This window comes from Paramisgurnus dabryanus, chromosome 21 (assembly GCF_030506205.2).
Source record: "Paramisgurnus dabryanus chromosome 21, PD_genome_1.1, whole genome shotgun sequence".
In the NCBI taxonomy this organism is placed as follows: domain Eukaryota; kingdom Metazoa; phylum Chordata; class Actinopteri; order Cypriniformes; family Cobitidae; genus Paramisgurnus; species Paramisgurnus dabryanus.
Window position 1 is genome coordinate 3,927,873 of NC_133357.1, and position 21,169 is coordinate 3,949,041.

The following is a 21,169-nucleotide window of genomic DNA, read 5'->3' on the forward strand; positions in this document are numbered from 1 at the left end:
AGGAAGGCCTGAAGGCTGCCTTATATACGCCCATGATGATGATGATGATGATTGACAGGCCTGAATGTTTAGGCTCCTCCTGAACCTACGTTTAGAACTGCATTAAGTGTTCGGAGTGTCATGTGTGTTGCTTGCATTTTTTTAAAATATGTGTTTGTTGCGTCATGTAAACCATGTGCATCACATGTTTTGTCAAAATAAGTGCCTGCTGCACACCCGTCAAAACCGTTTATAATAAAAGAGACGCTCACGTTCACAAAATACACACAAGACACTCCCTTAACAGTAAACTCTGATTACACATGAGATTATGTGAGTATCTGGCAAACGCGAGCGGCTCTTTTATCATAAACCCTTATATTTTCACAGAATGTTCTTTACATTATGTAGTATTATTTTATGTAGAAAACTGTAAATCACATAAAGAGACTTCAGCTGGGTTTTTACAGACCCGTTCACATAATATTTCCAATAAGGATAACGATTTTTTACAAAACGTAGCCCTGCTGCCAAAAACAAAATACAGAAGCAATCATGCATTTAATTTTTTATTGTATAAGTAACCATGAAATATTGACATTAAAAGGAATATTCCATTTTCTTAAAAGAAAAATCCAAATAATTTACTCACCACAATGTCATCCAAAATGTTGATGTCTTTCTTTGTTCAGTCGAGTAGAAATTATGTTTTTTGAGGAAAACATTGCAGGATTTTTCTCATTTTAATGGACTTTAATAGACACCAACAACTAACACTTAAATCAACACTTAACAGTTTTTTTCAACGGAGTTTCAAAGGACTATAAACGATCCCAAACGAGGCATAAGGGTCTTATCTAGCAAAACGATTGTCATTTTTGACAACAAAAATAACAAATATACACTTTTCTCACAAAATCTCACAAAAATATAACACACATACATTATCTCTTACCGTATTTTCCGGACTATAAGTCACACTTCTTTCATAGTTTGGCGGGTGCTGGAACTTATAGTCCAGTGTGACTTATATATGTTGTTTCCTCTTCAAGTGTGATGTGACTTTAGAGCGACTTATCCGGAAAATACGGTTATATGCCAACATGATTGCTTTCAACATGAAGTTAAAACAACTTGGTTTTGCAATTCAATTCTACCTACTATTTTGAGTTTTGGCTTGTGAAATGTTATAAAATCAAGTTGAAATTGTTTAACATATTTTTTTTAAGTTAAAGTAACATAAAATATATTTTGATTTGCCAAAATGCTGCATTGTTTTTACAATGCTGTAACTTAAATCCCTGATAATATGGTGGAGAGTTTCCTTTTACTGTACTGAAAAGAGTTTGTGAGACATGAGAAGAGTATATAAAGATGATTCAAAGAGCAGGTAAGTTGTAGGGGAGATGGAGATTGCTTGAGGTAACACATATAATTTTGAAGGTTTTTTAATAAAGAATGTAATAATAATAGTAAAGTGGTGGTGGTGCTGCTAAAATGTATTTAAACAATTTGTCAATAGACAGCCTCAACTTCAGTCTGAAATTGTATAAAACACAATTACAGTCACTCTATAAAAAATGAAATAAAAAAAATGAGAATGTCTTCTCTGGTACATGAAAGTAGCCCTTTCGCTTTCTATTAATCAACAGTAGACAAGGGCTGTAAAAGTCTATCATCTATTGATCAAGATACATCCTTAACAGCTCTTTGACTGTCTTACAGCCTTTAACAGAGAAGATTTTCTCCTCTGGAGGGAAGAAGTACATCTTTCTGGCCACTGTGTCTGCAAAATCTGGGTACTGGTCTTTATTGATGTTCATATTGGCCATTTCAGCCAGAACACATTGACGTACATGCTTCAGTTCCAGAGGTAGGAAAGGAATATAATCATCCACCAGGTTTTCATCTATTAGACAGGAATGCCAAAATCCACCTGTAGAACAAGTTTTTATGTTGAGCAATAAGAGGATGTTTGAGCTAAAAAGTTGGGAATCGATTAATGAAATGTTTTATTCCATGCATGGATTTTTATTTAAAAAAATGTTAATTGTTCCCGTATGCTGAAAACAGTGATTGTTTTTAAAGGTTATAATAGAAAAGTAATTTTTGAATAAATTCCAATGCAATTTGATTTACTACATACTGTATTTATTGCTGAAGATATCTTGATAAATTTGAGTCTCCATTCCCTTGCTGTTCATGTGTATTTCTTCTCTGCCTTTACCTTCCCTCCAGAAATTCAGAGCTATGTTATTGATCTCCGTCTGACCTGTATTACTGTAAATAAACACAGTTTGTCATGGACTTATTATGGAGGTCTTTCAATACTTCATCTGTTTCTGTTTTTTGTCATGAGGTACATTTAAAAACACAATATATACAAAGGAGCATGCTGTATATTAGCCAACTGTATCACCTGATAAAAATGAAGATTGCTTTCCTGAATGACACTCCATCTACATGGGCTGTGCATTCCAGGAAATGTTTTATGGCTTCAATCAAAAGTGGGTTCATATAATCTGTTTGTTCAAATATAAACATGGAGCGAGGAAAACTTGATACATTTCCATAAATCCACTGTTTAAGCTGAGCCTGCATGTACAAAAGTAACAAATTCAATGATCTGTATTTCATCGAACTTAATGTTTTCTTCACAGTCAATACATAAAACTGTGACTTACTTTATACATCTTTATCTTGGCTAGGTATGGGAAGTGATATTTGGCTATGAATGTGTGGACATGTTTGCTCTTTTCCCCCATTTCATAAATATTCCTTGCAATGATCTTGGTGACATAAGTTTTTCCCACTCCTGCTGATCCATGTAAAGACAGGACGAGTGGTTTTGATGGATTTGGAGTTTTCATAAACCAAAATACAGCTTCCAGTATCAATTCCACTGCAATGTGCTGCCCATATAAGGACTTCCTCAGATCATCCTCAAACTCTGACAATATTAACATTGATTAGTTACATAAAGACAAAATTGATCACCATTGACTTCACCAATTCTCAAATATTCAATAAAAATTGTTGACAAATTAAAGCTCATTTTCTTTTGCTTACCCAAATAATCAAAAGGTCGTAAATCATCTTTGTCCCGAAACACATTGATAAAGTCAAAGACTCCTGTCTCAACTGTTATAATTGGTAACAGAAAAAACAGCAGAAATATTTTTTCTGATTTCATTGTAAAAGTTGCTTCACTGCATGCATCGCTCTTAAAGTTGCATTTGTAATGAAAAAGTGGGATGGTACACATTTTCACTTAGGCAAATACTTTCTAGGAATGAAGTTTGACAACCGCACCTACATTAAAGTTGGGTGGAGCTTCACAAAAACTCATTTTCCATATCCTTGAGAATAAATGATAAATGTTGACAGTAGTGGCATGAAAAGACCTCTATAGGCAGAAATCTCGAGGGAGACAGATCCCCCCATCTGATGGTTGCCCACCTAAAATTATCATTAAAAACCATGTGCATTATAAACATAGAAATATACTTTAAATATAATTGTGTAAGTAATAAAACACTACAAATGCAATTTTCTAAAATGTGTTTAAGGTTTAGGGAGTCCCCCCTCCCTTGCCTCAAAGTGGTTTGGTTCACTACCTGCTTTCGTCATTCACCTCATTTACACACGCACACACACACACACGCACGCACGCACGCACGCACGCACACACACACACACGTCTATAAGAGAACAAAGTTGTTCAGTAGTTGTGAAACGGCAGTAAGTTACTGTCAAAGCTATTGTATTACTTTTAACATCATGATGAAGTGATTATTTTCTCTTTAATACAGATTATGCTGAGTCATTATTAATTTAATTAATAGTATTTTTGATGAGCCGGCCATGTTAGCGATTATAACGTTAGCTTATAGTTTTTACATTTACAGTAAAGTTCAAATATGATTGGTGGCATTTAAATAAATAAATGGCTTTTAAAAAGAATATTAGGCTTTTGCTCTGTGTATCTGCACATATCCCAGTACAATTTTGCCTGTATTATTTGTGTCCCCTTTAAAAATTGCTGAAGAAATGTTATGTTTATTGGCCCAACAACCCCCCCCCCCCCCCCCACACACACACACTGATTTACACTAAATTTACACCCACACTGTAAAAAAAATGCAGTATGAAGTTAAAACAACCTGGTTTTGCAAGTCAGTTCAACATACTATTTTAAGTTTTTTTGGGGGGTGTTTGTTTTATCACCTCCCACCTCTACAATGGGTGCTTAGGTGCACTAAACAATCCATCCTAAAATGCATTAAACTTTCGTTTACAAAGATGTGAAGCTCACCGACAGGTCAGGGGTGTTCACTGATATACTCACACAAAAATCGCTGCAAAAGATGCTTTCCAACAGCTGTTTTAGCATTCGTTGTAAACTTATGGACCTATTTTTCCAAACGCCTCACATCCGTACATTCTTCCGATGAGAGGTTGAGTAATAGACACTCCAGCCCAGTTGATGGCAATAATCCGCCTTTGCCAACTGCAAGAATACAAACAAAGTTCCCGGCGCGGAGTAATACTGAACCTCACAGCACATCTAATACAAGTCAATGGAGTTGGACAAACTACGATAAAACCTGTTGGAATGCATCTTTTGCAGCGATTTTTGTGTGAGCATATCAGTGAACACCCCTGACCACTCGGTGAGTTTCACGTCTTTGTATACAAAAGTTTAATGCATTTTAATAAAGATTGTTCCTGTGCACCTATGCAGTCATTGTAGAGGTGGGAGGTGATGCAACAAACATCTGAAAATTCTCGGGTCAGCATCATATGTCCAAATTTCAGTCAAAACCGTTCTATATCATCATAAACAATCTGAAAACAGGGCTTTAACTGTAAAATACCAAACTTGTCCTTTAAGCTATAATTTAAACTAAGGTAATCTACTGGTTATTTATTTTGCTTATTTTCAGCATTAAACCACTCTAAAAGGACTTTTCAAGGTGAAAAGTGATCCTCTGCAATCTAAAAATGGCTGGGTTATTTTTGACCCATTTTGGGTAAATATGGGACAGAACACATCACTGCACTGAAAAAAAATCCGTAGAAATTTATACAGTTATTGCAGCTGGGTTGCCGGTAATTGACCGTAGATTTAAATTTATGTTATTTACATAAAATTTCTACGGATTTTTTACAGTGTGGGTTTAAATTGACCATGCTGGGTTGTATTAACCCAACTGTTGGGTTATTATAATCCATGTTTGCATAACAACAACACAACATTGGGTCATTTTTAACGGAGCATTGGGTCATTTTTAAACTTGATGTAAAATTACAGAAAAAACAGTATTTGTGTATTATGGAAAATGTCTGTAATTTATTGTGTTCGTTATTTTACTGCATTTTTATGACACCTCAGCTGCCGGAATTTTACCGTTTTTTTACGATTTTTTTACAGTGTGTGTTTTGTCTGTGTAAAATTACAGAATTTTTATTTTATTTTGTATTACAGAAAATTTCTGTAATTTATTGTGCTCGTTATTTTACGGTATTTTTCTGGCACCCTAGCTGCCTGAATTTTACCGTTTTCTTACGGATTTTTTTTACAGTGTGTGTTTTGTCCAATATTTACCCAACATGGGTAGAAAAATAACCCAGCCAGTTTTAAAGTGAGTCTTAAAATATGTAAATGATCTTTAAATGTCAAATGGATTGACACATTGCTTTTGTGGAAGGAAGATGTATTATGATATTAAACAAAAAATTTTCACCACATTCAATGAAATACACTGATAGATGCTCAGAGATTAAAATATTTACACAACAATTGCAGATATGTTTATTTCATATATTAATTGTAAGTGTAAATGCATAACTTATATCAATTACAAAAATGTATTAGGATAAAAATTTTTTTAAAGTAGCATCAGAACTGTAACTGAGGTGTATAAACATAAGTGTAGAAGTCTCTTTCATCTAAGGTACAGCACCAATTTCTTTTCGACCGTCTTGCAGCCTTTTTCAGAGAAAGCATACTCCCCCGGTGGAAAATAGGGCAAATCTCTTGCAACTGTTTCTGCCAGATCATAATCTACAGGGATTTTCTTTTTGACCATTTCAGCCACAACACAGCGGTGTACCTGCTTCAATTCTAGAGGCAAAAAAGGAATAAAGTAATCCACCAGGTGACTTTTTAATAAACTGGAGTGCCAAAATCCACCTGTTCAAACACATAAAAATGAAAGATATGATTTGTGGAGGAGACATGTTTGTTGTGTATAATACAGAAATCTAACCACATAATAATTTTAATGATTTAATTTCACATACAATGTCAAAGGAAAAGTTAAAGAGAATCAATGATAATGCAACTTTAAAGAAGTATTTCACCCAAAAAATGACCCCCATTGACATATAGTCATTTTTTTCCTCCTATGAAAACTCAATAGACCCCAGTTTGGTGGATTACTCCTTTAACAACTTTCTAATACATACTGTTCTCATCATCGAAGACGCTTTGACGGATTTTATTCTCCATTCCATGGCTGTTCATCTCAAGTTTTTCTCGGTTTTCCCCTACTCTCCAGAAATCCAGAACTATGTTGTTGATCACATCTCCACCTGCATTGCTACAAATATAAACAACTTATATCATATACAGTACTTTTGAAAGAAATTGTGTAGATATTTATTCGCAGTTTAGAGCATTACCTGAGAAAAATGAAGATTGCTTTGCAATACGACACTCCATCAATATGGGCTGTGTAGTCTAGAAGAGGCGTTATGGTTTCAATCAGTCGTGGATTCATCTTGTCCATTTCATCAAATACAAACATGGTCCGAGGAAAACTTGATACATGCTGATAAATCAACTGCCTTAGTTGTGCCTAAATACACATGCATGTGCCAGTTAGATCAATGGCCTGTACTCAAATGTACTATGTATACTTACTGCAATTATGGTACATGCATAATAAATCAGGTAAAATGAGCAAATAAATATTTCAAATTCATATTTAATTTTCCATACCTTACTTATGAGGTTAATAGCTGTGTTATAAGCAATATAATGTACAGACAGCTGGTTGTTATGGCAATATAACCCCCTTTAGTGTGGTACAAGACCCTCTGCTGCGTGTGGTCCTGATACTGTCGGGGCTTATTTCTGCGATAAAAACCTGCTGCCTATCCCTTACATAATCACTTATTAGGGTGCATTTTATGTTTGTTTTATTAGGCTTGTGTTGTTCTGTCTGATCTATTTTAATTACAAAAAATGTTCAAGCTCATGACATAAACACAGGCACGCAATACAGGTTATTCAAGTACGTCTGTAGAAAGAAACTATGTTGAGTGTAAACACATACATTTTACATTAAAATGTACACATAAATAATCAGGGTTTGAAATTAAAGAGCACCTATTTCATTGCCAAAAAACAACGTTATTTTGTGTATTTGGTATAATACAATGTGTTTGCGTGGTTTATGGTTTAAAACACATTTTTTTACTGTGCATTTTTGTAGTTTCAGATTTCAATTTCTTCCTGAAACGCACTGATTCAAGTACAAAGCTCATTGAATTGAAAACCACTGTGTCCCTGATTGGCCTGCTAATCTGTACGTTGTGATTGGCTGAATACATCTGACATCAACCGGAAATGTTACACTCCTTACAATGTTTGAAACATTTGCTTACAATGTGAATTATTCTGCTTCAAGAACAAAGTAAAAAGAAATTGCTACAGCGTTAAGATAAAATAGGAAATCTATTAAGTATATAAATATATAAGAATTATTTGTTGGTACACATTGAGCGGTGACGTGCCGCACATGTACTTATGCACTGTAAAAAAGAATAAGGTGAACAAGAGAAGTCACAAAAAACCTTTCAATTAGTCTCCCTTGAAACGTGAGAAGTAAAGAAACTTTTAGAAAGCTTGTCAGCAAATCCTTTCCAACAATAACAATGTAAGCTAATATTGCTATGGTTATGATACAGTATGTTTTGCTTGTCTATTATCTACAGTTTTATTACAAACAGCAAACTAAACTACAACGAACTAATGTAGACCTAAACTCGGTTATCTAAATAAACATTTGAAGTGGATCGAAAAGTTCATCAAAGTTGCCATAAGACAGGGGATTTGGTAAATAATAATAAAATGTTTAATAAATGTTTATAGCCTAAATAGTTAATCTGGTTATTTTCTTTCTGTTTTAGGCTATAATTTCTGTTCTTGCTCTTGGTTGGTGTGATGTATTATCAATAATTGTAAAAAAAAAATAATTACATCATTTTTGAAATACAAAAACTTTATTTACTTACACTGTAAATGTCGACGCTGTCTTTGGATGGAAAGTGATATTCGGGTGTAAAAATGACTAAATGTTTGCTGTGCTCCCCTTTTTCATAAATGCTTCTCGCTATGAGTTTAGCGACATGGTTTTTTCCCACTCCTGTGGAACCGTGGAAAGAGAGGACCAGGGGTTTATTTGGATTAATATCATCCATAAATGCTGAAACAGATTTCAGTACCACCTCTGACACGATGTGCTGCCCATAAAGATTGTTTTGTAATTCTTTCTGCAAAGCTGAAAAAAGCAAAACAAAAAGACAGTGTTTGTAGCTACATGATACCTGAACTAGTGAAATAAGGTTTGTGAAAACAAAACAAGCCACCTGATATGCTGTAAACCTGAGGAAACACCACATATTTAAACATACAGTAAGACAAAAAAATATAAAGAATGGATTTGCTCACCATTAGAATTAAAGGGCAATAGACCGTCCCGTTCATACTGAGACCATGCAAAAATAAAGACTCCAAGAAAAGAAATACCAACAGCAGCACCACCCAATAAAAGGGCTTCTTCATTACCAGACGTTAATGTTATATCTGACAACAATAAAACTATTACTAAATACGATGACTTCATGGTGTCAGAGTTACTTCCAATGTCTCCTTCAGACTCCTTCAGAGTGTTGTTTCTGCAATGTGATCTCACTTTAGTTCACTCCCTCCCGAAAATGCAAATATACCAGGAACACATTCTTGATTTGAAACAGAAACTTACTGCACTTGACGGGAGTCAAAAGTTAGTTCTACTTAAAAAGTTACTTTGATTGGTAAAACCTAAAAAAATTATGATAGTTTATTACCAATTGAAGTAACTTTATAAATTAATCCAACTTGTCACTTTTTACAGTGTGTACAATTTCTTTGATTTGCAGGACGTTTCACATATGTTCTTCAGTGAACACGCTATATAGAAATAAATCATATACAAGTGATCCTATCTGTGAAATCCTGACAAAGTCTTATAATTTAGTCATGAAATTTGAAACATCAAAGTTTGATTTTACTCATTGATTTTACATTGATTTCAATCTTTCACATGACTTTACTCAGTCAGTACTAAAGATATCAAGGTTATATATTCACATGAGGTAAAAGGCTTTTATATACAAAGCAATAATCACAATAATGACTTCAGCTGGTCATTCAAGTAGGGTTCACATTTTTACAATTGTTGTCATGCCAGAAGATAATTGTGCACCCCTGCAGCAAAACAAGAAATACTGAACTGACTGTCACAAGATTATATGAATATGCCGAACAAACTATTATAAGTAGTTTAAAGTTACATATTGGTACCAAATGTATACATATCTGTACCTAAATGTACATATGAGGACCTTTTTAAAGTGTTTTTTACCCTTTTCTCATGGTTTTAATAACAAATAAGACAAAAAACGTAATAACAACTCATCTCACGTCAAGATAAATAAAAGTAAGTTGAAATGACTTGTAAATCCAAGTTGATCTTTTTTTACAGTGCAGTAATAATAGAATTTTTTGTCTCTGTCTTCTGAAATGACTGTGATTTGAAATGACATTGATATGACAGTTTATACAATGACATTATACTTTTCAGATATCACAAAGACTCATTTTTAGGTTAATGCTTTGAATGGAATAGCACCTCTATTCCATTCAAAGCATTAACCTAAAAATGAGTCTATCCTACACCATTATGGGGGCATCTTTCCCCATAAATTGCTATTTAAAAGTTGATGTGCACTTTGCAATTTAAAGTTAAAAATGGTTTCAAAAGCACTTTTATTGTATTATCTAATCTGTCAGGACTGATGAATAGGGATCAGAAATCTAAACAGGCTAGAAAAATGAGGCAAATAAAAATATTTTCTTTAATATTTCTTTCACACATGAGTCAAGTTTTAAATCACAACAAACTCACACACAAATAAGGATAAAAATCTAAGAAAAATTACTCTCATGCAATGCACAGTGGCAGATTTAACAAATTGGGGGCCCAAGGCGAATGTATGTAGGGGGCCCTCCTATCCGATCTTTAAAAGAGAACGAAAACATTTTCAAAAAAAAACACTTCCAAAATGAAGATGGAAAGCAGAGAACACACAAAGTGTAGCATTACACAAACCAATAGAGAATAAGTCATAAGGGCAAAAACAGCCACGAACATTAAATTATGGAGAAAAAAATCTAATGCTGCACAAAAACTAACAATGCATCAAAGCCAATGTTGTTACAAATTTTTCACATACCCAAGACTGTGATAAAAGGTAAAAAAATCTGTGTTTTCCCAAATCAGCGAGTTCACTGGCAATTAAAAAGTAAAAATCCTGGGTTTTTTATTAAGCATTTAGCAGTTTTGATCAGGACTGAGGTTGATTAACAGATTTATGCAAAAAATTTAAACCAAATATTTATCTGATTTTACCAGCAAATTAATTTAGTATATGTTTTCTTCACAAACATAATGAAAGGGTTGTGAATTTGCCCACAGTGTATTGTATTGTTGACTTTTTGAAAAATGTTTAAAGCATTTTCCCAAAATATGTGTCAAAATAAGTTTTGTCAACAAAAACTATTCCATTTGCTGAAACATAGAGAAATATGTGGCCAAATTAAGACTCAACAGCAACCCATAGTGGACAAAAACATCCCCAACATAACATAAGGTGTCAATTATTTTTTTCTGTAATAACGTTATTTACTTCACCACAAAATCATTTTTATCAGTGTAGGGCTAAGGCGATTACTAGCAGAACTAGGCGGTTGACTCACCAAAGCCCCATTTTACGTTTATTTGTCTTGATTCGTCTCGGTTCGTGTACTTTCCCAATCCTCCTGTCACTCTCTGTTTATCTTTTGCGGGGCGCAGCGCGCACCGTTACAGACTAGTCCTTTTTATTGTGAAATTAAAAAAAAAAGTTTCAGCGTATTTCTTAAGAATATTAATACAATTTATAATGCTTTTGTAGTGTTTATGATGATTAGGGTTTTATTTATTAGGTTTAATTGGGGCCCCCCTAATATGACCGCTGATAGGGGGCCCAAAGCAGCCGCCTACCTATGCCTCTATGTTGCCTCTGGCAATGCATCTTATAACACAGAGAAAAGAAGTGCTCCAATAACAATACCTGAAATATCTAGCAGGAGATTATCATAGCAAAATCAATTAAATATAACCAGACACAATATCAGTAACTCTAAGGAATAAAATGATCTATAACAGCCTCTCGTATTGGCTGGCACCGGTATGTAAGCAAAGGTAAACAAGTCTCTTTCATCTAAAGATCGGTGTACAGCATTAACTTCTGTCTGACTGACTTGCAGCCTTTAACAGAAAATATTTTCTCCTCTGATGGGAAATATGGCATATCTCTGGCAACTGTGTCTGCAAGTTCAGGGTAACGATCCACAGTCATGTTCAAATTGGCCATTTCAGCCAGAACACATTGACGTACATGTCTCAGTTCCAGAGGTAGGAAAGGAATAAAGTGATCCACCAGGTGATGATCTAATAGATGAGAGCGCCAAAATCCACCTGTACAAAGGCAAAAGCATGCAACCATTGGAACCAAATCTAATCATTGAGTCATTTAAAAATAAATAATAAAATGGAAAATTAATTTTTTTTGTATAATACAAAAGACATGACTACATACTGCTCTTATCATTAAAGACATGTTGAAGGATTTCAGTCTCCATTCCCTTGCTGTTTATCTGAAGTTCTTCTCTGTCTTTACCTTCTTTCCAGAAATCCAGAGCCATTTTGGCAATCACATTCCCACCTGCATTGCTACAAATAGAGAAAGCTTGTCATAACCCTTTGGTCACAATTTTGTGTAGTATAGATATTTAAATCCAGTTTGACTTCATCACCTCAGAAAAATGAAGAGGGCTTTGCGGTATGACACTCCATCTACAAGTGGCATATAGTCCAGAAAGGGTTTTATGGTTTCGACCAACCGCGGATTCATCTTGTCCATTTCATCAAATACAAACACGGACCGAGGAAAGCTTGATACATTTCCATGAATCCACTGCTTTAGTTGTGCCTAAATATAAACACATATACCATGTTGGTTCAATAACCATGTTAGTATCTGGTTTAAATGAGTGAATATGTTTTATAATAAATATAGATTCATTATAAATAATAAATTATAGGAGAGGTTTACTATGACTATAACTAAAGTTTCTATAACAAGTATAAGTTTCTATAACAAACCTATAACAAGTATTTTTCCCGTCATTAGACTGCCCTAAGCGAACTTGCGCGTGCGCTTTAGACCTTGCGCTTATCGTTAACATAAATATGTTTAGTATGGTAATTGAACTGAGGTTGTCAACCTTGTACGTTTCAAACTTGAAACACCTGTCTGAAATTCAAGAGCTCGGGTTACAGGTTGTGTCAACAAAAATAAACGATCAGCTGTCCAGGCAACTGTGAAAATTGAGTGACAAAATTTGATATTAGTGCTGTTCTTGATCTTTCTGCTGGTATTAACAGACAAATCATTAAGCCTAAATGTAATGAATAAACCCATAGCATTTGCATCTTTACTTACACTGTATATGTCGACCTTGTCTTTGTGCGGGAAATGATGCTCAGAAATAAATGTGATAAAATGTTTGCTCTGGTCTCCTTTCTCGTAAATGTTGCTCGCGATGATTTTAGCGACATGGTTTTTTCCCACTCCCGTGGGCCCGTGAAAAGACAGGACCAGGGGTTTGTTCGGGTTACTGTCCGTCAAAAATGCTGACACAGATTTCAGTACCACCTCTGACACGATGTGCTGCCCATAGAGATTCTCATGTAAATCTTTCCTCAAACCTAAAAATAAAATGGTTTGATCATTCACATATCGATACTTGAACTTGAAAACGTCTGAGACACAGGAGATAACATTAAATGTTTTAACAACACTGTATAGAATGTTTTTGCTTACGTTTTGGATCGAAAGTCAATAATTGATCCCCTTTAAACAATGTGTAGACATGAGAAGCAATGCCTACCAAAACTTCCATAAAACCTGACGTAAATGCTATATCAGAAAACAGCAATAAAACTATAAAAAAATACGACGCTTTCATTGTGGAGTTACTTCCAGTGTCTCATCCAGTCTCGCTTTCGTTTCTAAAAGGAACTACTAAGAAGTAACCTCCCTCACTCCCTCCCTCCCTATGAGGCAAATATTTGGCACATTAACCAACTGATTCTCATTAACTTAAGAAATCACGAGACTTGCGCCCACTTTTGGATCTAAGACATTTTGCTTGTTTGAAATGCATTTATTTTGAGATCAAGTTCATTTGAAAATATGTTGTTATAAAAATATGTGTCTCTTATGTGTTAATGAATTGCTTGTTTATTTTGTTATTAAACTTCTCATTTGTTTATGTGTCTCACTGTCTGGTCTGTATAATGAACTGTGAGACAATCCCTTTGTCTTTTATTTACACTAAAAAGCTAATTTCATCCAGATGGATACTTGTTAGCAAAGTATAAAATAACCAGCAGATAGCGCTACATGCAAACGTTCAGACCTTCACCTGAGCACTTTGTGGCATCCTAAATAATATATGAACGTATATTTTCTTAATATTTGTTAATATTATTAGTAGTAAATTATATTACAAATATCTAGCAACATACCAAGCTGAATTAAAATAACATTAAACGCTGACATGTTCAAAGTTTTAAGATTTCTCATTTCAAAGAAGGTCTGTCTGTCTGTCTGTCTGTCTGTCTGTCTGTCTGTCTGTCTGTCTGTCTGTCTGTCTGTCTGTCTGTCTGTCTATCTATCTATCTATCTATCTATCTATCTATCTATCTGTCTATCTATCTATCTATCTATCTGCGCCTGGTAACTGCATTATGGCGCCTCTAGCGGCTGAACGCAGGAAGTGCATTGGGACCTCTTGGCTAGGTGAATTAAATTAATTTAAAACGCTTTCCATGGTAAATCTGTTCATAAAGTATAACTTAATATTTGTTAATATCAAAATTAGTAAATAGAATCATCATTTAAGAAATCGGTCTGTCTGTCTCTGTCGGTCTGCCCTTGGCAGCTGCATTATGACGCCTCTAGCGGCTTAACAAAGAAAGTGCAGTGCGATCTTTTACTAAACGTGAATTGAATGAATGGGGAACGTTTTCCATTTTAAATTTGTTCATAATGTATTATTTTATATTTGTTAATATCAATATTAGTAAAATATATAGCATAGTTGTCGGTCTGTCCGTCATTCTGTCTCTTTCTCTCATTGTGTCGGTCTCTATACGGATGGCGCCTCCAGCGGCCAAACTTAGAAGTGCAGTAAAGGTGAATTGAATGAATGGGAAACGTTTCCATGGCTGAATCACAGTAGAGGAGGGAAGGAGAGCTTCAGACAAAGCAGCGAGAAACTTTTGGGACTGCTTTTCGCAAGTCTTGCTCTACTAAAGATGTCTGTACAGAAGAAAGAGATGCTCCAGTAGATTCCGCATCTTTCTGTGGAGATAAAAGCGATGTTGAAGTGAATTTAAAGCGCCGATGTTTGACGGAGAAGCTTATTTCTTTTCTACGGCTCCACAAACATTTTCAATGCGACAGGTTCGAGTGAGTTTTGTTATAATAGTATCATTTTATCTAACAGTGCATTGAACATTAAGTCTGTATTATAATCCCTGTGATGGATTTGTGAATTGGCTGCCCAGTGTGCACGTTCACCGAGTCATTAAAGTTACAATGTAGCATAATATTACGAGATAAATATAGGCCTGTTGCATATATGCATGCATAAATCAATTTAAGGGTGTATGCACGTGCAATGTGTGCATGATATAATGCGTATGCTTATAGGTTCGCGTGCACTTAAAACTACAGCGTGCAGGAAAGCACATGAAAGGCAGTCTGTCTGTAGTAAATATCCATACAAAGTTTGCTCTGAAAGTGATTGTTTATGTTTTTTATAGAAAGCGTTGTCTTTTCATTCTCAGTGTGGTGTTTATTTGGGAAGCATATATGATAAGTTGAGGGCTCACTTTGTATCTCTGACACATGAAGTAGTGTCTACAAATATAGACCATAAATGCCTTTCATTCTCCTATCATCAAATAGGAGTCACATCTGACCGCTGGTGACCCCTCAGCCAGCTGTTTTCGGGTGGATTTCTACCTCAGCACAGAGGAAGTGGTGTAAAACCAGACAAAATGGTACCTAAGAAGTGGACTATGCATCCGATTCTTCACAAATCACCTCCTAGAAGTTGGCTTGGCATCCGGCTACGTCTAAGTGAGTAAACTCTCATGTAGTATGCACATATTATTGTTCAGTTGAAATGTAAAGATGCTCACTCTGAATTCAGGTCTTATCTTTCATGTTTATATTTAATATGCTACACAAATCATCCTTGCTTTATTGACTCGATACTCCTTTGGAGACAAAAGGTAAAGTCAAAATTATGGGTCTGACATTGCATCCTTTTGAAATAGATGTCAGTACACGTTACAGTCGCTGTTGTTTGTTTTCGCTTGTGGTTTGTGCGTGTGCTGATCCGTTCTGCGTACTTATAAATTAATCATATTTACAACAAAGCCATTGAAAGTTAATAATAATTCAATTTTGAATCATTTGATATTATCTGCAATTCATGCAATTTCTGCAGAAGGAGCCTGTGAATGGACTTGGTTGTGGATCAGACAAATTGTGAAGTGTCCTGTTGTGTTGTACATTCATGAATTCATCATTGTAAGAGGTGCTTGTCTGAGCAAATGTGCTGGATGTTGTGGGAGGCTGCTTTGCGGTCGCTAAGGTTTTCTGAATGGTTGTTAACATGTTGCACTGCAGATAATGGTGCTGTTTGTTGATGCACACAGCAAAGTTTATTACTTGGGGTCAGGGGTCACTAAGTATGAGCAACTGCGATACTGATGCCTGCCTTAGCAATCTTCAGGAATAAATACTAGCATGCATGTTAAAAAGTTTAACATAGGAAATGAACATAAATGCACAAATAAAAATTAAAGTTTAAGAAAGCTTGACTGCTTCTGGACAATCCTGAAAGTACATTGAATTACATTACAGTGACTTGAGTCCTTCTGAAACAAAATGCTGTATCGTTCTGCGCTTACCTATTGATAGAAACAGCCGCATTTACACTGGCTAAATGCTTTCTACGTCATTATATTGACCTCTGCGTCCGTAATAAGATTAGGCTTCAAGTCTGAATGTTCATTTATAGAAACCTTAAACTAAAAGTGTGCGGTACGCCAAAGGCTTCTTAACTCTGCGGGGCACGCAAGTTACTTTTAGTGTCCCAGACCACTGAAGCTTTCTTAAAATAATGCATGTGTTTGATCTCACAGCGTCTGCTGTTTAGTTGATGTCTGGGAAACAGCTTCAGGCTTACTTAATTTTGATTGGTTGTTGTACTTGATGGGTTGCATCTAGTATTCATTTTGGGTGCATGTTGGTGCATGATTGCTCCTTTAGTGTTATGTGAAGTTATCGTTGCTAAAGACTGCGTTTTAAGTTGGCTCCTCATCCAGTGCTTCTCCCTCCCAAACACTGGCAAATCCTTCTGCTTCAAGACTAATCTTATTATCTGAAGTGTCAGCGGGTTTGTATTCACCCATTTTTTTGGCTAATTGTTTGTGCATTGATAGTCAGGTTAAATTTTTTTTTAAATTATGCTTGTAACTTCAATCACAGTAATGCAATCGATTACAGCCATTGCACGGAGGACCAAAACCTAACTGTGCTCCATGTCCCAAAGCCAGACACACACACACAAACACAGAAACACAGAAACGATTGCTTTCAGCTTTTCATGTCCTGAGATAATGTAATGAGCAGTCTCTCACAGCTGTTGCCTCCACAGGTCAGAAGTCTCTTTCCCATCATCCTTCACTTTTTCCAGCTTTCTGTTTGCTTTTATCATGCACCAGAAAGGCTTGAGGCTCTGCTATTAGCATATTGTTCTTCGTCCGGGTCCTGTCCTTGATCTAAACGTCTGTACAGCAATTAAACTCTTGAAATTAGCAGTAATTTTTTAATAATTTACCTGTGAACTGACAGCTGGGATTGATTGGTTTGTTTGACCGATGCTGCGGAGCCTGAAGGCTGAATTTGTGTTGCTTTAGTTCAGGGTCCAGCTTTGATGAATAACAAATATTTTCGTGATGAATGTCTAACTACTAAAGGAACAAATGATCAGACGACAAGTAATATGGTATCTGGAGACCATTGAGAAGTTTTTTAAATGTTCTCTGAAGAACCATTTTTGGCTGTATGGTTCCTTTAACATCTAAAGAACCTGTCTGTTTTGCAGAAGGTTCTTTGTAGTGGAAAAATGTTTCGACTATAAAATATTACAAAATAAGATATTATTCTTTTAATAGGGTTCCCACGGGTCCTTGAAATACTTGAAAGTTTGTGAATCTGGGGGAAAAAGTCAAGGCCCTGGGAAGTTTTTGAAAATAAACATACATGGATACAGGTCATTGAAAGTGCTTGAATCTATTTTATACAAGACGTTTTCTGAAACAAAATCCAGCTTATTCCCTGTGAATAAGTGTAGGAAAATATCATAAAAATTCTAGACTTTTTAAGCACACATGCTAAACTGTTCGCTTTAAATGCTTATATCTTTTGTATGCGAATGTTGATTCATACCAAAATGCTTTTTTGCATAGATGTGTTTGACACATGAAAACGTCTCAGGGTTACGTATGTAACTGTTGTTCCCTGAGAAGGGAACGAGACGCTGCGTCTCCCTTGCCATACTTCCTGCATCCCTGTAACGCCATCTTTGGCAATATTTCAGATAGCGATATACTTCCTGGCTCCCGCGCCACCCTGTCTTTGTTGTTAAGCCTCACCATTGGTTGAATTTGATATACACATTCAGACGCACTTACCCCTGGAGGTGTCCCTAAAGTGTCACCGCAGTGACACAGCACGAGTTCCCTCAAAAGGTAACACAATGTAACCTTGCTCTCATTTGAAATGTGTCCCCACATTTAGTCCTTGAATTTGAGGATATTGGACCTGGAAATTCCTTGAAAGGTCCTTGAATTTGGAGGTAACTAAGGTGTGGGAACCCTGTTTTAAGAACCTTTGACTCCAGAAAGATTTTGGAGAACCAAATGTGACCCTAGGCCACAAAACCAGTCATAAGGGTACATTTTCCGAAATTGAGATTTATACATCATCTGAATGAATAGGTCAATAGGACAATATTTGGTTGAGATACAACTATTTGAAAATTTGAATCTGAGGCGGCAAAAAAATCAAAATATTGAGCAAATCACCTTTAGGGGGCGTGCACACAAAGGCGCTTACGCCGGCATATATTTTTAATTGTTTCCAATGCAAGTGCCGCACTTTTTAAAAACGTCAGCAGCTGCCGGGTTTTGTACGCGCCGGCACTTGAAAAATGTTCAACTTTGGGTTAAACACTTAGCTCGTCAATGTAACTTCTCATTCTGCCTTCCAATCACAGTGGAGGAGGGGCGGGACAAATATCACAACAACCAACCTGCGCATTGTTCATTGACTGATAAACAAAGCAGAAGTATCAATGCAACCTAAGCGCACCGCTGAAAAAAGCTGTCAAATGCATGCAGTTGGCGTCCACGTGGCATTTTTAGCCACATATATAAGCTTTGGTGTATACGCCCCTTTAAAGTTGTCCCAAATAAATCTTTAGCAACACTTATATTACTAATGATAAATAATTTTTTTATATACTTACTGTCCGACATTCACAAATTATCTTCATGGAACACGATCTTTCCTTAATATGCTAATGATTTTTGAAATAAAAATTTATATTTTGACCCATTCAATGTATTGTTGGCTATTGCTACACAGGGCTCGCAAAATCGCTAGCCCGACGTCCCGGGGCTATTGTGAATTCCTGTCGGGCTACCGAAATGTATATCTTCCCTGCCCGTCGGGCTATCTTGGGGAGGAAATAATAATTCAATGTTTTTGCTTTGTCTCAGATTTAGTTTGGTAATTATATTGTATTTATTTCGGCCGCGCGTCCTCTTGTCAGTCATTATCCTCAAGTAACAAGTGAAACTGTCAGGAAAAGAAATGAAAGCATAAATAAATCCATCCTTTAATGTGCACGTCTGAAATGCGCGCGACCCTCTGCACGCGACCCTCTGCACGCGCTTCTCCCGGCTTCGCTCTTCACGAGCACCTGCTTGCTCTTGTGCTCAGCGCGAACTCAAGTCATTTATAAAAAATAACGTTATTTCATTTTTTACCTCATAGACTAACATTGTTTTAGTGTTTCTTTTTTCTTTCTTCAGTTAGTAACTTAAATATGTGAGAAGGAAAATATATTTGAGGGATTTCCGATCGATTTGACACGTCTACGCTGTTATGAGAATATAATGTTAGAAGCTTTTGATAGGTGGCTAAACAGCAGTGGTAAAGATATTTTACCTAAAGCGAATATAATGTTTATTTAACATTATTCTAGCGAAAATAAACGGCTATGGTAAGATCTGTTAACTTAAAGGGAATTAAATGTTTATTCCTTTTTAATAAATATCTGTTTTAAGTCTTCTATATTGTGTTAAAGTCACTGGTTGTTTATATATTTGATAAAATACCATGTTATCTAAATACAATGTGTGATATGTTGAGGTATTTTATTATATTAAATTATATTAAAAATAAATAACCTGTGTTATAATACATTCATATAATATTTTAGAAATATAACAATTCAATTATTCTAACGTAAGGGAAACGTTAAAATAACCTAAAAATAACATTAGGGGAATGTTTATTTTCTTTAAGAAAACATTCCTGGCTATTAAACAAAAACCTTGGAAAATTACATTTTTAGAAACCAAAAACTAATGTTAGGGGAACGTTTTGGGAACCAAATTGTTAGCTGGGGATGGGCAGAAATAGTTGGCTTACATGGAAATCCAGGATTTATCAATATTCTACATTAAACTGTGTATTTTTTATTCGGGCTAGTTGTATTCATTTCGGGCTACCAAAAATGAAAGAGTGCCTGCCCGAAGGGCTACCAGGGATTAAAAAATTTTGCGAGCCCTGCGACAAGTGCCAATATGACTGTTTTTTTGTCACAAATAATGGTTCTTCAGGCATTGCTGTGAAGAACCCTTTGAGAACCTTTGTTAATTCCTTTGTTAATTTTTTTTTTTAAAGTTGCCCACCAGCATTTTTTTGTGATTTTCACAAAAGTTTCCCACACTTAGTATTTTTATCTTGTTTTTAGTTCAAATATCTAAACATTCTTAAATAAAGATGTATTTTCTTGATGAGCAAAATGACCTAAGAAAATAAGTTTAGTTTTTAGACAAAAAATATTAAATTTAACCTAATTTGTGCTTAAAACAAGCACAAATATCTGCCAATGGGGTAAGAATTTTTGTCTTGAAATTAAGCGTTTAAGAAAAATGTAAACTTATTTTTCGATATTGTTTTGCCACATTGGCAGATATTTTTACCAATTTTGTACAAATTGGCTTAAATTTGATATTTTTATCTTGCACATCTTGTATTTGCACTGAAAACAAGACAATTTAATTGTAATTTTTTTACAGTAAGAAAGTAATTTTTACAGTGCAGCAAAAGTTTCTTCTATAAATATATAAACTTATAAATATATCAAATGAAAAAAACGGACCCTCTGCGTTCAAAGAAACAAACAAAACTGGGAAAAAATCATCCTTCATTTGTTCTCTTTTTATAACCTCTTAAATATGGGTAGGTTTCTTCGAAAATAAAAAATTTTGAGCAAAAAGCTGAAATAATTGCATTTTTGTAAAGGAATTTTGTTAGAGATCAGATTCAGAACAATTATCAAAACATACACTGAGTTTAAAATTAATTAAATTAG

The 21,169-nt window shown here is 35.2% G+C and overlaps 3 protein-coding genes across 4 annotated transcripts in view; 1 reads left to right on the top strand and 2 right to left on the bottom strand.

The window, feature by feature from the left end:
- Positions 1–634: 634 nt before the first annotated feature.
- On the bottom strand, positions 635–3,203 carry LOC135776016 (torsin-1A-like). Its single transcript, XM_065286638.1, has 5 exons — positions 3,049–3,203; positions 2,664–2,929; positions 2,399–2,574; positions 2,126–2,259; positions 635–1,915 (listed from the first exon to the last, which is right to left on the bottom strand). The coding sequence occupies exons 1-5, from the start codon at positions 3,170–3,172 to the stop codon at positions 1,659–1,661; spliced, it is 957 nt and encodes a 318-aa protein (XP_065142710.1). The 5' UTR covers positions 3,173–3,203; the 3' UTR covers positions 635–1,658.
- A 2,586-nt stretch (positions 3,204–5,789) lies between these two features.
- On the bottom strand, positions 5,790–13,419 carry LOC135775214 (torsin-1A-like). Of its 2 annotated transcripts, none has more exons than XM_065285261.2 (5): positions 13,240–13,419; positions 12,859–13,124; positions 12,170–12,345; positions 11,953–12,086; positions 5,790–6,175 (listed from the first exon to the last, which is right to left on the bottom strand). In XM_065285261.2, the coding sequence occupies exons 1-5, from the start codon at positions 13,382–13,384 to the stop codon at positions 5,928–5,930; spliced, it is 969 nt and encodes a 322-aa protein (XP_065141333.1). In that variant the 5' UTR covers positions 13,385–13,419; the 3' UTR covers positions 5,790–5,927. The 2 variants fall into 2 exon arrangements, with proteins under 2 accessions (XP_065141333.1, XP_065141332.1); XM_065285260.2 differs by lacking the exon at positions 5,790–6,175 and adding an exon at positions 10,145–11,831.
- Positions 13,420–14,741: 1,322 nt separating this feature from the next.
- Positions 14,742–21,169, top strand: part of plekhg5b (pleckstrin homology domain containing, family G (with RhoGef domain) member 5b) — a 96,974-nt gene continuing 90,546 nt past the window's right edge. Inside the window, exons 1-2 of the mRNA XM_065285256.2 lie at positions 14,742–14,886; positions 15,394–15,567. Coding sequence (XP_065141328.1) covers positions 15,486–15,567 — 82 coding nt within the window. The 5' untranslated portion in view covers positions 14,742–14,886; positions 15,394–15,485. The remainder of the gene's footprint in view (positions 14,887–15,393; positions 15,568–21,169) is intronic.

What these genes read in the sequence shown, in the direction of transcription:
- LOC135775214 (XM_065285260.2), bottom strand. Translation starts at nt 13,384, where the DNA reads ATGAAAGCGTCGTATTTTTTTATAGTTTTATTGCTGTTTTCTGATATA. An exon ending in ACAAGGTCGACATATACAGT is followed by an intron (nt 12,346 to 12,858) that starts GTAAGTAAAGAT and finishes GTTTATATTTAG; the next exon opens with GCACAACTAAAGCAGTGGAT. An exon ending in GCCCTCTTCATTTTTCTGAG is followed by an intron (nt 12,087 to 12,169) that starts GTGATGAAGTCA and finishes CTCTATTTGTAG; the next exon opens with CAATGCAGGTGGGAATGTGA.
- LOC135776016 (XM_065286638.1), bottom strand. Translation starts at nt 3,172, where the DNA reads ATGAAATCAGAAAAAATATTTCTGCTGTTTTTTCTGTTACCAATTATA. An exon ending in ACGACCTTTTGATTATTTGG is followed by an intron (nt 2,930 to 3,048) that starts GTAAGCAAAAGA and finishes TAATATTGTCAG; the next exon opens with AGTTTGAGGATGATCTGAGG. An exon ending in GCAATCTTCATTTTTATCAG is followed by an intron (nt 2,260 to 2,398) that starts GTGATACAGTTG and finishes GTTTATTTACAG; the next exon opens with TAATACAGGTCAGACGGAGA.